The sequence below is a fragment of the Anser anser genome (genome assembly GCF_964211835.1).
Source record: "Anser anser genome assembly, chromosome: 7".
NCBI lineage: Eukaryota > Metazoa > Chordata > Aves > Anseriformes > Anatidae > Anser > Anser anser.
Window position 1 is genome coordinate 18,718,157 of NC_139727.1, and position 15,227 is coordinate 18,733,383.

Consider the following 15,227-nt stretch of genomic DNA (forward strand, 5'->3'; position numbering starts at 1 on the left):
CTTTGGAGAAATACACCATGGCCAATATATTTAAGTTTTTAGCATGAAGGCTGTTCTTCCTATTTCCTGACAATCAAGAAGATAAACATACTTTTCACCAGGATGCTTATAATGGAAGAGACTAGAATCTGAAGCTATGGCTTATTGAGTAGTAGCACTAATTTACATTAAATTACAAAATGTTTTACTGCATTATACAGCTTTATCAACAAACCTGAAAGTAAAACAAATATATTACTGAAAGAGAAATGTAGAGCAAATAATTCAGAAGTTTTTATTAGGGATATTGAAGCTTGGTAAAGTGCAATTTATCACTGTTTAAAATGGTGCCTGTGAATTGAAGTCTTTATCTTCTAGTGGAATAGAAGTCTTTGGATTGGACTAATCCAGGTTGTTTGAAGGATTTGTTTTTGGTTTTGTTTTTCTTGAGATGGTACAATTTACACTGCATTTTTTATTCTCATTAAAGATTGAATAATCTGCTAGTAACCAGTACAAAGGATTTGTGCTTGCAGTAAATCAGTATTTGGGGGCTTTTATAATAAGAAGTGGAAGTGGGGAGTGTATGTGCAAAAGTGGAAATGTCCAGAGTGAAACTAAGAGGAGAATGGAAAGACAGATCTGTCTTCTCTGTGTAAAGATGGGAAGAATTACCATAAATCTGTTAAATATCAGAGCACTAATTTATTTATTTGTGAAAGAGCACAAATGGTTTGATGTTGTTGGGTTTTGGTAGTGTTGTCGTTTCAAAATTTTTTTCCTAGTTTTATGTTTGAGAGATGCAGCTTCCCAATGTGTCAGCAGCATGTTCTGTTAGGATGAGTTTCTGCTTTAAGTGACCAAGCATGTAGGCAAGTGATGCAGGAGTGGGAAAGCTGGCTGATGAGTTCAGGACTAATTAAGACCAAAATATAAAGATAAGAAATGAAGGAAAACCCCACGTTATTTTTGAGTAGAGACCTAAAAATGAGATAAGGTTATACAGGTGTATATCTATTATTTATGTATATATATACCTTTTGGTCTCTGTATATACAGTACCTGTATATATACCTTTGGTCTCTTTGCTGGTGATGATGTGGGGAATATTAAGTGAATGTCTGGCTAAGTTTGTACTAGAGCCCTGCTGCCCTCCAGCACTGTAATGCAGAACCTCTGTGAGTAATGGACCAGTTCCTTCTTCAGGTTGCCAAGAAAAGATTTTCAGCTCTGGACACCAATTGCTACAACTGGTAACTTTAATAAATAAATTTGTGAACATTTTCTGGCTTGTGCATTAAGTCCCTTTTCTCCAAATCTAATTTCAGAATATATATATATATATATATATATTTTCAGGAATATTATTTTTGAAGGTTGTTACACTGTGAAAATGAAATATGCCATTTCACCATACTATTTTAGGGGACATAAATCGTGGTTTTTTGGGAGGAAAAACTGCTGAGATTTCTTTTGCCTACATGCTGGGCTTACCAAACAAGTTTGGTTTTATGTAAAGAATTCAGCTTGTGAAAAGAATATTTTGTTTAAATATAATTGATTAGCTTAAGTCAAAACTAACCTCAGTTAAGCATGTGTATTTTCTAACTATGAAGCTTTGCACGTATGGAGATACCAAAAAGTGAAAGAGCGTTGAATCTCTCTTGTTTCAGGCAGCTCCAGCAGTTTGTGATCCTGGTATTGAAACATTTTTGAGGTATTACTGCTTCTAGCCAGGTACTAAGGGAATACAGAGAGGAAAACATAATGCCTCTGTATGAGCGTGTAGCTGTCCTTCACTGTTTGATCTTCATTTATATATCATTTAAGCACCTTTTAAATTGTCAGGATCTCCCTCCAGACAAGTTTCAGCAGTCCCTCCACCTGTATGTCTTACCACTAGAACTGGGGGGAGGGTCACAAAAAACTGTATGAGTACTTGTCAAGTCCTCCTTAGGCTTATAAATTGTTTTCAAGTTGGCTGTGATGCAGGTAATCAGTTCCAAGATGTGCACAAAAGTATATCTGTATTCAGATATACTATCTGAGTGCAGATAGTATATCAGCGCTGTAACACTAAAGAGGTAAGGATTTTCCATAATTAGAAAGAAGTCTAAAAGGCAGAGAGAAAAATGCGCCATTTAAAATAACTGATATTAAGAAATTTAGCAGTGTTCCAAATATCTGTGACTATTTATTCAAATTACTATTGGGTAAAATGCAGTCTTGCTCTTTCCACCAGCTGCAGTCCTGTTTTAATTAGCTTCTTTGTTTCATTTCATTGCTGTTATGCTTATAGCTCCTGACACGGCACCCCTGTGCCCTTCAGCAGTACCCAGTGGGTTAATGCTCTCATTAATTAACAACAACAACAAAAAAATCACAAAGCATCTCAGACTTTCTCAAAGGTTTTAGTGAATGATTACAGTTTTAATGATAGTTTATTTTGCTAGTAATTGGCACTGCTCCTAGTGAATTTTAACTACAGGGAAGCACTGAAAGGGGGTTTAGCGGTTTTTGGTTTTGGATTGTTGATATTTTTCTGGGTTTAGTTTACTTGTAAACTAAAAAGTACAGAAATTTCTCTTAAATGCATAATGTAAACCAAATCAAAGGACAATTAGATTTACAGCTACCATACATGTGAGCATCAAAAACACCTGTTTTTTCTAACAAGTACCTGGTCTGTATCCAATTGAGGACTTGTTCAGGTGCTTTGCATGGCTGTGCAAAGGTGGTTTCTCCTGCCAGCTGCCCTGGCTCTGGCTGTCCACATGGGCTGAAGAGCACATGCACTGTGGCTTTATAACGATATTACCATCACTAGTGCTTGTATGAAAACATCAGGTAGACATTCCACATGTGCTGTTTAATCCATTTGTGCATACACAGTTAGCATTGGATTTATGACTGCTGTACTAGCCAGCTTGTCAGTATGTACTTTGTAGGCGTAATGTCTCCAAGAAGCATCAGGCTTGCCGCGTACACATCCTTCTGTAAGGAAAGCCAGGCCAAAATTTCAGCTTTGGAGTTACTCCATAATGTTTTTAGGGAGTAAAGTCTAGGGCAAAGATTTTTCAAAATACTTAAATATTTTTATACTTATTGGTAACTGTAATGCAAGACATAACTCTAACTAGATTCTACTTATTGGTTGATTTTTTTTTAGTATCAGAAATCAAAAAGGTAAATCATATTTTGGAGAAAGCGCTTCCTATGTCAAATGTTCTTTATTTTGAGTGCCCACAACATATTAAAATTAATGTATATAAGAAATTGAGGGCTACTTTAATGCCAACATAAATCCTAGTTTCACATGTCTTTTCATAAAGACATGAATCAAAATTAAGCTCATACTTTTCCAGAAAGCTTAAATGGAGTTGGGTTTGGTAGAGTAGTGTCTGTCTTGGTTTATACCAAATTATCTCAATTTTTTTATACTAGATTGGTTAGAAAAAGAGGAGCAAGTTAGACAAAAAGCTCCCCTGGCCCAGTGCATTTTCTCTGTCAGTTGCCCCTGCAGATGCTCAAGGAAGAGTGTAAGGACTGGGAAACATGCAGAGAGTTAGAGCTCTGCCGAGCTCCAGCCACTCATAGCTGTAAAACCTGGTAGACCAAAGCCAGTGTAAGGAACGGCTCTTGGCCAGTTTTTCCTTTCTCAGTTTCTTTTGAACACAAACATCTTAAAATTCTTACTGCAAGAAACATCAACTAATTCGTGTCAAAATTTTGCATCCTGTCAGAGGCATCTGCCAGTATTAGGAGTTGCATAGGTGTCAATTCAGAAATGCCATGGTAGCATTTAGTTGATTTTCAAAGCCATCATTCATTTGAGGGGTAGAGAATTTTGTCATTAATACCTATTTTCTGATACCTCAGTATTTAAGTGGTAATACTCTCTTCAGTCTTCCTTCTACTTACAAATTCATCCCAAAGTGGGTGAACATGAAAAGAGTAAAACTGCATGCCTACAAAAAACTTCAAAATCCTTCAAAATATGTGTACTTATTAATTCTATAACTATGTGGTCGGTCTTATTTAAAAAATAATAATAAAAAAAATCCTTTCCTTCCCTTATCAAGGTGTTTATAGACTTTTTTTGTCATATCATTTCTATATAAATATATATATGCCTTGACGTCTGGCACTGAGATGAGAAAAGCTGTATTTTCTCTTTTATTCAGAAATCTTCATTAGGATCCTGGAAATCCTGATAAATCTCTATCCATAGTGCCTGTATAATTTGGGCCTGTTTTGCCTGTTGTCAAATGATTCTTAGGGAATTGTTTTCTTCTGTCGTTCACACACATTCTTGTATACAAGACCCTTGGGCAAGGTGATCCAGAATTAAAATGTGTAGAGAAATTGTTTCCTTCCATGTGTGGTTTTAAAACTCATCTTTTGCATCTAAGTGTGAAAATGAACATTACATGTTTATTGAGAAAATATCTTTTTCAGGATGATCTTAATTATTCTACTGAAAGTATGTAGCTGCTGTACGATTGCTCTTGTGTTCTTGTTAGGGTTTATGGAGCCTGTAATGTTTGCTTGACTTGATGGGTTAGCTTTCAGTAGCAGTGCTGGTGTTCCCAATTAAATTACAATTAAAGCTGGTTTTAAAGTTCAGCTTCCTTAAAGAATAAAATAGAATATCTCCTTCTCTAAAATAACAATATGCTTTTTGAACAAAATATTATCTGAACATTTATAAATGAACTATCTAATTAGTTTGAGGTAGTTAACAAAGAGAAAAAAATACCTTGCATTTTAAAGGCAAGCAAAGGAGTAGCCTTACATGTATTTGTGTGCATATATATATTTAGATACACTTACATTTATTTGAGTATGTATATACCTATATTTGTATATATCCACATATGAAATTATCTGTTCTCTCTGGTCCTAATACTCATTGTAGGGATCTAATGTAGACACAGAAGATCCATCTGCTTACAAATAAGTGGCATTTTGTGCATCAGCTATAGTAAAACGAACAAAAAGATGGTAATTAAGCTATTGACTATTTATAATTGTCTAGGTTATGAGACAGAATTGGGAAATAATTCAGATATGCCCTTAACAGTGCTAATATTAGAAATATTCTACAGTTATTTCCTTTGCTTTTATATATATTTACATGAAAATGTCACACCATTATTTAGGAGAAAAAAAACCTGACAAGATGACTTTAGCCTGGGGCTACATTCAACCATGTGTATTAGTGACCCAGAGATATCTGCTATTACAGTATATCTAAACCAAGTTTTGGAAGTCCGGAAAGCTTATGGGTAGAAATTGAAAAGAATTTTACAACTCTACTATCACGGCATGGACAAATATATTAGTATGGCCACAAGGGTTTTAGAAACATGTAGCCTTGTATGGGGACTAGACACTAAAATCTTGTACAGCTGAGACACAGTTGTGGTTGGCTGTGTTCTGTGTTAAACACAACTTATCCTTACAAATTGTATAGCATCTAAATACAGCTCTAATTCTTCATTGCCTGAGTTTCAGAAGACTTTTTTTTATTACTAATTTTTCATGTGGGCCTTACTCAAGTGTTTCAAATATTTTGGTAATCTCAGTGGCGTTTAGTAACAGTTTTTGTTCGGAAATGTTAGTGGAGCTATTTCAGTAATATTTGAATTCAGTGTTACTGAATTACTGAGTGTTACTGAGTGCATACATACCCTTATAGCCGATAACAATTTGTCCCTTGTAAACCATTATTTTAGGGTTAATATTATTTTTCCTTAAGTTGGCAGAGAGAGGAAGTCTTTGCAAAATAAGAATGTTTCTTGAACTTCAGCTGTCTTACAACTTTGACTTTGTGCTGTTGAGGATTATAACTTATGCTGAATTTTCATTGCTTCTGGTGTAATTATTCATATCTTTTTCCTTATGGTATTGAAATAATCTCTGCAGGTAGACATGATCAAAACAATATTAGCTCAGAATGATTAACTGTAATTATTCCTTTGCTCTGCTGTTTAGGGCCACTGTGAAAAATTATTCATTTTTAACTTTGTAAATAGGCAATAATAGGAAAATTTATTTTCAGAATGTTTTATGGAAGTATTGAACGTTCCTGTCTGCATCTAGATTTCTAAGAGACATAAATCATGTTGAAGGAAATTTCTAAGCATTAAAGTTGTTGACTGTGGAAGAGTAAGATTTATTATATGCATTTCCTCCCTATTTGTATAATTACATTCTTTTGAAATCTTACTCGTTTTCTGTCATCACCACTTGGTTCTTTTTCACCACAATGAATTCCCACAGAAATGATGCTTAGACTGTTGCTAATGCTGATACCTGTTTCTCTTTATGGTTCCCAGTAGTCCATCGTGCATAAAATAAGAAACTCACAGTGGTCGACTGTTGGTTTCCTGTGTATCTTCAGTCCCTTTCTGTAGGAGATACTAAAGTTTAATACTGAGAAAAAAATTCTCACCAAGGTATTATGTGAGGTAGGGATGTCTAATGGAAGTGGGACAAGTGGGGCTCTATGGACGCTTTTTGGAGCCATTTTTGGACCCTGCTCCAGTCCGAAAAGGAGAAGCAAACTAAAGGAGCCAGAAACCCCACCCTAGACATATTTCTTCCTCCCCAGTCTTTGAGTTGGTGTTGGATTTTTCCAACCAATCTGTTAGTCAGGCATTGGAACAGGTTGCCCAGGGAAGTGGTGGAGTCACCATCCCTGCAGGTGTTTAAGGAAAGGTTGGATATGGTGCTTAGGGACATGGTTTAGTGGGTGACATTAATAGTAGGGGGATGGATGGACCAGATGATCTTGGAGGTCTTTTGCAACCTTAATGATTCTATGATTCTATGTTGTTTTTAACCTGTGAAGAAATTCCCTTTGCCAAAGGAAGCCTGGGATTCAAGCACAACCTTTGACTAGTGACTGAAAGTTACATCTGTCTGTATTTTATATAAATATAATCTCAATTTTGCCATTTCAGTGTAGGAACAAACTTCCTTCCATGTTGAAGATGTCGTCTTGGTTGCTTCCTCTTGCATGGCTTCTCTGGCAGAGTCAGTGGTAGGATTCACTCCTTGCTTAGATCAACAGCTGAATCATTTAATTTGGATGTGGGTCAGATTCATATATACAGAATTACAGATCTGTTAAAGTTGAGAAATTTGCAGTGTACCATTTAATTTCCTGTGATTTCACTATTGTAATTCATTAGTGTTGTTTTTGGCAGATGCAGTCTTTACTGAAGAAAGTAGCTAATTGAATTCAATTATTCATCGAAGCTAATGCAAACTTTGTTTACACTAATAGAGGTGTCCTTGGAAAGATTTTCATTTTGGATGGAAGTTTTTGCTAAAATAATGGAGAAACAGGTTTTCTATGCCTAGGTTCTTCCTACGCCTAGGTTTCAGCCTTTATATGTGTGTTTTAAACACCTCCATAATATTCATTAGAAAAATACGCCTTTCCTTCCCATGTTATCTGTCTTTATTCACAGGGATGCTCTTTGTAAATGGCTGTTCACGTAAATAATCCTTCTTTAAACAAGAACAGTAGGATAACTCTTGTTGATAAAGAACGGTCATTAATAAAGTCACAGTTTATAACATGAACTGAGTTCTCAGTTGTGCATTCTGTGGCCCAAAGCAGAAAAAATATGTAGAACAAGTTTATAGTTTGCTCCCAATTTAGGACAAGATCAGTAGTTCATATGCTAAGCTGGAGTCTAGTAGAAGAAAACTGGTGGTAGGAGGGAATTTTATATGAAGGATATCTAAGATCTTCCTGTGTATGAGCTATGTATTGACTGTTATACAGTAAAGCATGAAATAATCACTGTTTCATTGCCATTTGATGTCCAAAATGCATTTATTTGTTTGTTAAATATTCATCTTGCTTGAGAATTGCAGGGAAGATTTCTTGATAGCTTTCCTGGTGAGGTATGTATGCACTGTAGAGTATGTTGTTATGAAGCTGTCTGTCACCTCATCAGATTTCTTTTATTTTGCTCTGCCCTAGGAGGCTTCTTACAGTAGTTCATATTTGGGTTTGGATTTCATATATCCTTTTCCAACACTGTTGAATGTCTTTTTTTAGCAACGTGGTATTACCCAGTGGCTTTCTGCTTTTTGATACAGCACATTAGGAGCATTAAATTTTAGTATTTATTTTGTAGTCTTATTTGTTGAGCTTCTTACTAAGATAATGATGGATTCAAAGAAACATTTCTCAAGTGTGTGACTTAGAATCATAGAATATCCCGAGTTGGAAGGGACCCATAAGGATCATCGAGTTCAACTCCTGGCTTCACACAGGTCTACCCAGAAATTCAGACCATGTGACAAAGAGCACAGTCCAAATGCTTCTTAAATTCCAACAGGCCTGGTGCTGTGACTACGTCACTGGGGAGCCTGGTCCAGTGCACAACAACCCTCTTGGTGAAGAACCTCTTCCTGATATCCAGCCTGAACCTCCCCTGCTGCAGCTTGACACCATTCCCGTGGGTCCTGTCACTGGTCACTAAAGAGAATAGATCGGTGCCTTCCCCTCCGCTCCCCCCCATGAGGAAGCTGTAGACCACTATGAGGTCTCCCCTCAGCCCCCTCTTTTCTAGGCTGAACAGGCCAAGTGACCTCAGCCGCTCCTCATCCCTCACCATCTTTGTAGCCCTTCTCTGGACACTCTCCAGTAATTTCACATCCTTTTTGTACTGTGGAGCCCAGAACTGCACACAGTACTGGAGGTGAGGCCGCACCAGAGCAGAGCGAGACAATCACTTCACTTGTCTGACTAGCAATGCCGTGCTTGATGCACCTCAGGACACAGTTGGCCCTCCTGGCTGCCAGGGCACACTGCTGGCTCATATTCAGCTTGCTATCAACAGATAAAGAGCAGGTAAAGACAGATAAAGAGCAGGTAACTCAGCTGTCTATGCTATCATCTGGATGGCTACCATGTGGGCTGTTTATATTAGGTTAAAAAAAAAAAAAAAAGTTAGTTTTGCTGACTGCATTTGAGGGCCTTTGTAGGAGACCTATGAAGCCTGCCCTCCTGCATGCCCAGGTCCCACTTTCCTTCACAGCAGAGCAAGCTGCCTCCAGTTTCCAGCTTAATTCAGATTGTTCTGTGGCTCTGCACCATCCCTCCTTACTGGTCAAAATATAATGATGGCAGGTCTGTCAGAAAACCCTCAAAAATGTGGGTAAAAGCAATGCTGCTAGTGGAAAATTATCACAATGGGAGTTCTTAGTGTAAAAATACTGTGTAGCTTTGAAGGCGGAGTGCCTCTCTCAAATGATTACATATGGAGTTTGAGATGTTTAGGAATGATCTCATCTGAATTTTTGCAGAGGCTGCACTAATCTCTGACGTGAGATCTAGGGCAGCCTATAAAGCTGAGTTAGTGTTACTTTTTTCCTGTTTTTCAGGAATAGTGAGTGATGGGGATTTTTTCAGTCTCATTTCTAATATAATCTGTATTGCATAAAAGATAATGTAGATAAACTAGAAACCTGCATATCAGGTTCACGAAGGTCTGCACATCCGCAGTCAGTTACTTTGGATGCAACACACTAAATCCAAGACTTTATCTTTTGACTTTTACTGGAAGAGCATGCAATTGTAATTCTGGTGTATACTGCTATTTCATTTTTACAACTGTCTCCTTTGTTATCACTTAATGATGTGGTTTACAGCACTAGAGCCTTTTTATGTTAGCCATCAGTTATCTGCACCCTGTCAGGAGCTGGATACTGCCGTTCTGGTTGAAACAGAGCAAGTCTTGCTGAGCAGAGCTGCTGGCAGAGCTCAGCGGGAGCAAGGCCCACAGCCCGCTCTGGGAAGCAGCACATGCCTCGCCGTGTCCTTCAGCTCTGAGCACTCACACAGGGCCAGTTGCTCCTTAGCACCCCGGCATTGTGCAGAGCCTGGTTAGGGTGCTCTCGCCATCGGGGGTGCCAGGCTGGAGCTCAGCCCTTTCCCTCGGCGCACAGCGTCCAGCTAGCGGAGTGCTACAGCCACCGTGCTAGGCGGCCGTGCTCCCGGGCTTCCCCTGCTATGAGATGGCTGCTCAGGTGTGCATTCAGAAGGGATTATTTTATGGAGAGCTGTCACTTGTTTGCAGCTGGCAGCTTCTTTCTTCTCCTGAGGGCATGCTGGTGGTACAGGTGTGGAGCAGGGGCATGGCTGCCAATTACCGTAGCCAACCTGGGCGAGCAGCAGAGCTGGCAAGCACGTCACACCGCACACACCATGCCACTGCCAGCCTGCTGCGATGGCCTTGTCTTCAGAGACGCTCCTGTGTTTTGTCTGCAAGCACTGAAGCTTTTTCTGACAGAAGCATGGGGAATTTGCATCATAGAATCAAGGTTGGAAAAGGCCTTCAAGATCATCTGGTCCATCCATCCCCCTACTATCAATGTCACCCACTAAACCGTGTCGCTAAGCACCATATCCAACCTTTCCTTAAACACCCCCAGGGATGGGGAAGGTGTTGCTTGCTCTTTTTTTTTTTTTTTTTAAACTAACTGAATCTATTTTAATTGGTAATTTAGACGAATTTTCCCCAAGTTGCATCTGTTTTCCTTGTGACGATAGCTGGTAAAGTGACATCTCTGTGTTTGCCTTAACCCAGGAGCCTGTTCATCTTCTCTTCCTTTTGTCCTTTTTGGGGGGATGAGAGGGCTGGCGGCAGGCTGAGGTCAACCCACCCTCTACTTGTGGGAGGGTGAAAACACACATATATTGCCCAGCGCAGTTTTCAGGTTGCTTTGTTCTTTTATCCCCTTAGCAAAACATAAAAAGCCCTTTCTCCCCTGCACGCATGCTGTAGCATTTACCACTATGGTATGCTTTTTAGTTGAGGGGACACAGCTTTGGTGTTGCGCTGTTGTCAGCCAACAGACATCTGAATGACCCTTTTTCCTTTGCACCTTCTCTTAAAACTTCAAACTTCTTTATACCCCATAGGTTTAATTGTGAAATTTGGAGGGAGGAAAGGGGTCAGTGGGTCTGCGAATGAATTCAAGGACCAAAAATTCTCGTGTACTAAGAGAACAGCAGCAGGAGGCATGGCTAGGAGGAATGTTTGTGTTGAATCCAGAGCTGTTTGTTCATTTGGTTTTCAGGGTTATTACTTGCAAAGTTCTCTCAATACTAAAATTCAGAAATGATGACTCCTAAAATGTGAGTTGGATTTCTGTCCTTATCTCAATTGGTCTTGATTTCACGCAGTTTATCTATCTGAGGATAGTTATAAATTGATTAATTTTCAGAATATAATTTTGTGAGTATTCAGTTGCTGCCAACAAAGTATTGGAGAAACAACCTCTATCTCACCTATATTTAAAGCCATAAAGCTCTGTGTGTGTGTAAGGTTCATTTGGTGCTACTCACATTATTACAAAGCCACTGCTGAGGAAGTTCTATTTACCTTTGCAGGTCATTTTCCTTCTTTAGTCTGAAAAAAAAAAAGTAGTTTTTAGTTAATTGTTATCCGTTTATATTTTTTCATTAATATTTTTTCATCTTTTTCAAAATACACATGGGATGCTGACCCTACACAGACGATCTGTGAAATAAAAATTGGAATTTCTGTTTCGCTCTATGTGACCCTTGGCATCAGTTAATGTAGTTTCTGAGTATGTTGTGTCTAAATATTTGCTCACTCATGAATTTCCAGGCTGAGTAAAGAGGAGGAGAGAATGTCGGCCTTGTTTTATAGACTGGAGCAATGGGAAAAAAAAATGCACTTGATAATGAATCCTCTATTGTTTCTTTTATGTTTTGGGTTTTAATATGCATTTGCCTTTCCCTGTTCTTGCAGTTAACTCCAGTTGGAACAACCATCTTTACAGGGTTTTCTGGAAACAACGGTGCTACTGACATTGATGATGGTCCAAACGGCCAGATAGAATATGTCATCCAGTACAATCCTAATGATAAGGTATGTGCCCTGTAATTTTTTTCCCTTAATTAAAGTATGTATATATATTTTTTTTTTTTGTGGTGTATATATATATTGACTTTGAAACAATAAATGAATAAGAGGTTGCTATTGGACATCATAAAGAAACTCTAAACTTGAAAACTTCCTGTCATAGATTATCCTTTCTGCCAATGACCCTTGCTTGCCCCATAAACACAGCTATATTTCCTTTTCTTTCATTGCCACACTATTATCAGCATAGTTCTTAATCATCAGTCAATAATCCCTTCTTCTCTGGTGTTGTTCACACACTTAATCTTTTTTTTTTTCCGCATGCTTTTTCAGTGTGTGATAGGTAGTTATATTTATTCCTGCACATTTGCACCTAATAGATTCATTGCCAAGAAATATTCATAGGCATAGCTAAGCTACTCTCAACAGAGACATTCCAACTATAATAAATAATAAATAAATAATAAATATTACATTTATTACATTTATACCTTAAAAACAAAAGCAACAAAACCAAACACTTTTTAAAAAAGATACTACTACTGTTTTATTTTAATAATATAGAACCCTGCCTGTTATCTGTTCAAACACATCATTTAGAGACAAAAAGCATAAAGAATTAAAATAAATGCTTTTTAGGTTCAGATTTGTGAATTTCTCCATTATTAGGTGTTTATGCACAGGGGTGATTTGTGTGAAGTGTCCATATGCATTTTCTTGGCAAATTCAAATTATTTTAGCAATCCTTTTTTGTAAATCAAGGTATTTTTTGCCATGGGCTAAGAGCACCATTACTGTGGATCAGGTGGTGTGATAATTTAAGTATGCTAACCTGAAAATAAATTAATCCTAAGAATAATATAGATGTTAAAGAAGGAAAACAGTATGTAGCATATAGATTTAGTAACCTCATTCATATTCTCTACTGTTACTTAAGGGTAATTTAAATAGAAATGATTTTCTAGGAATACAGCAATCTGATATTCACTCTGAATTAAAAGGGTAGGCATACAGGTTATGATTTAATTTGCTTATGATTTAAGCTATATAACTCATAAATGCTTCTGTCCTATCCACTTAAGTCAACAAGAGTTTAAAGAGCTACTGAATTACTTAGTGCTTTTATTTTTTTATATTTTTCCCCTATTCTTTTTTTTCTTAGCTTACAATACTTAACAAGAACAGTTCAAATAATTTCCTCTTTTTCAATAAAGATCTTCGTATCCTCAAAACAAACCAAACTCCAAACCCTTAAATTATTACACACTTCTTTTGAAATATATTGTACCACAGTGAAATAAGAAGAGCTGTCTAGTGTTTAATTTACTGTTATGTCACAGCATTATACTGCTGAAAGGCACCCTGGGACATCATTCTAAAGCATCTCCCACAACTACAGTGGCCTCAAGCCCAGCAGAGGGAGTTCAGTTAACCACTAACGAAGGGCATTATAGCATGCCCAAGTGGTTTGATCCTGTTTCACCAGAAGAGGAGTTAAAAAGCATTTTTTTTCTTGTTTACCTAGCAAAACTTAATTGATCTTGTTCTCCCAGTCACTGTGGGGAATTGCGAGAGACTTCCCTGTTTGGAACAACTTATTCAGAGTAGTTAGTTACTTTGTTGCTTCTTTGTCTTACTGCTGTTGTATTCCAGATTAAATTAATTGCTGCCTTCCTCAGTAGGTAACCATCATGCATATAATACTGCTTTTACCTAGCAACGTGTTTTAAGTTTGTGCTTGACAGAGGTGATTTGGAAACTTTTTCACTGCAGCTGTTATCTTTCCAGAAATGTAGCAAACTTTCTTCGTTAACCTGGGATACGGTTACTACCCTTGAAAATGATGTGTACAGCTTATTGAGAAATCCCTCTACTTCTAGGATCCTCCCATGTCACATGTTGAAGATGCCCCACAGTGTTGTTTGGCACCAATGACTTATTCTGCTGCCTTAGGAAAAGCTAAAAGTGCTGACGAGTTTTATTAGACCAATTCAACATTAAAAGACAAATCAAAACACAGCAACTGTAAAAACTACAGATGTTACTTGGGGATTCAATTTAGCTTAAATATTTTGTTGTTTAATTTGGAAAATAGATAAAAGTCAAGTAGAAAAAAGAAAGCAAAACATGCTTGATGTTGTTCTGGTCTCTTTAGCTGTTGTGGGGGGGAATGCCATAAAATTTTCCTTGGCTCTGAAAAGCTAAGGGTGAGGTAATGAACTTGCCAAAAAGATTGTCTTCTAATGCAGAGCTAATTGTAGATCTCTGAGGACTCTGTTGATACCTGAAGGTTATTAAGACAAATGCATCTTTACAACAAGTTCCAGACTCCGTCCTTATTAGCTAATTTTACAGAGGTTCATTGTATTATGTTTGGTGAGGATGCAAAATGAAACTTGTTGAGTTTTTCTGAAGATTGGGATATGCATCACACTTTTGCTATGTTGATTTTTCACATAACATATCCCTGTTTGGGGATCAAATTGAATTGGTATCCTGGTGACTTTCCCTTTCTCAGAGTTTACCTAGCAGCATTTTGCCACGCATACATTGAAACTTAGAATGTTATCTGTGCAGTGTTTCACATCATGCTCCTGATTTATGTTGCAAAGCTTCCATGGAGGCCATAAGTGACCTACGCAAAATACAGAGGAATATGGCCGGTGGTTACCTTAGGTGTTTTTTACCCCACTGGGGGAGTTCTGGGACATCACAGCTCTGTTTGGAGCTCTCCCAGGGGTGTGAAAGAAACTTAATTGGACATAATGCTCCCGGTAACATTTCCTTTTATTATAAAGTTGCAAGTTGAACATAATTTCTGCGCCAGTAGGATTCTGTTGGAAATTTCATTGTCTGCTGTAGCAGAGAGATGAGCAGTATTCCCAACAGCTTCACTGGTTCTGTTACACTTCGTTGACTCTGCAGCTGTATGCAGTAAATGTGTATATTGGGTACCTGAGTGCGTGAGGTACAACTCAGACAAACCAGGTATATGCAGCTTGAAGCTCCAGTTAAAAACAAACAAAAAATCCTTTCCTTTTGGATGTATACATCATTGCCACGGATGAATCAATGATGTTTTTAGCTGTTCGCATTTTTTCAATAGATCTTATTGGGGGGAAGAGAAAATGTTTCTCTTTTGTGTACTAGGTATATAGTGCTTGGTCTTATTTTCTTTTTATCTTGAATGGTAGTTTAATGAAAAAAATAAAAAAAGTGGTGATGGGGATATGTAGCCTATTGTGGCTTCTCCAAAGCACACAACCTTGTTACAAAGGGTAAATTGCCTCCTCTCCTGCACCTGCGCAAGCGAATAGCAGAATTGCA

The 15,227-nt window shown here is 37.7% G+C and overlaps 1 protein-coding gene across 30 annotated transcripts in view; it reads left to right on the top strand.

Annotated features, from left to right (window-relative positions):
- Positions 1 to 15,227, top strand: part of PCDH15 (protocadherin related 15) — a 535,558-nt gene that overhangs the window by 268,791 nt on the left and 251,540 nt on the right. For all 30 annotated transcript variants that reach the window (XM_083844291.1, XM_083844317.1, XM_083844318.1 and 27 more), the window contains one exon: positions 11,787 to 11,906. In XM_083844291.1, the coding sequence (XP_083700417.1) occupies positions 11,787 to 11,906 (120 nt within the window). The remainder of the gene's footprint in view (positions 1 to 11,786; positions 11,907 to 15,227) is intronic.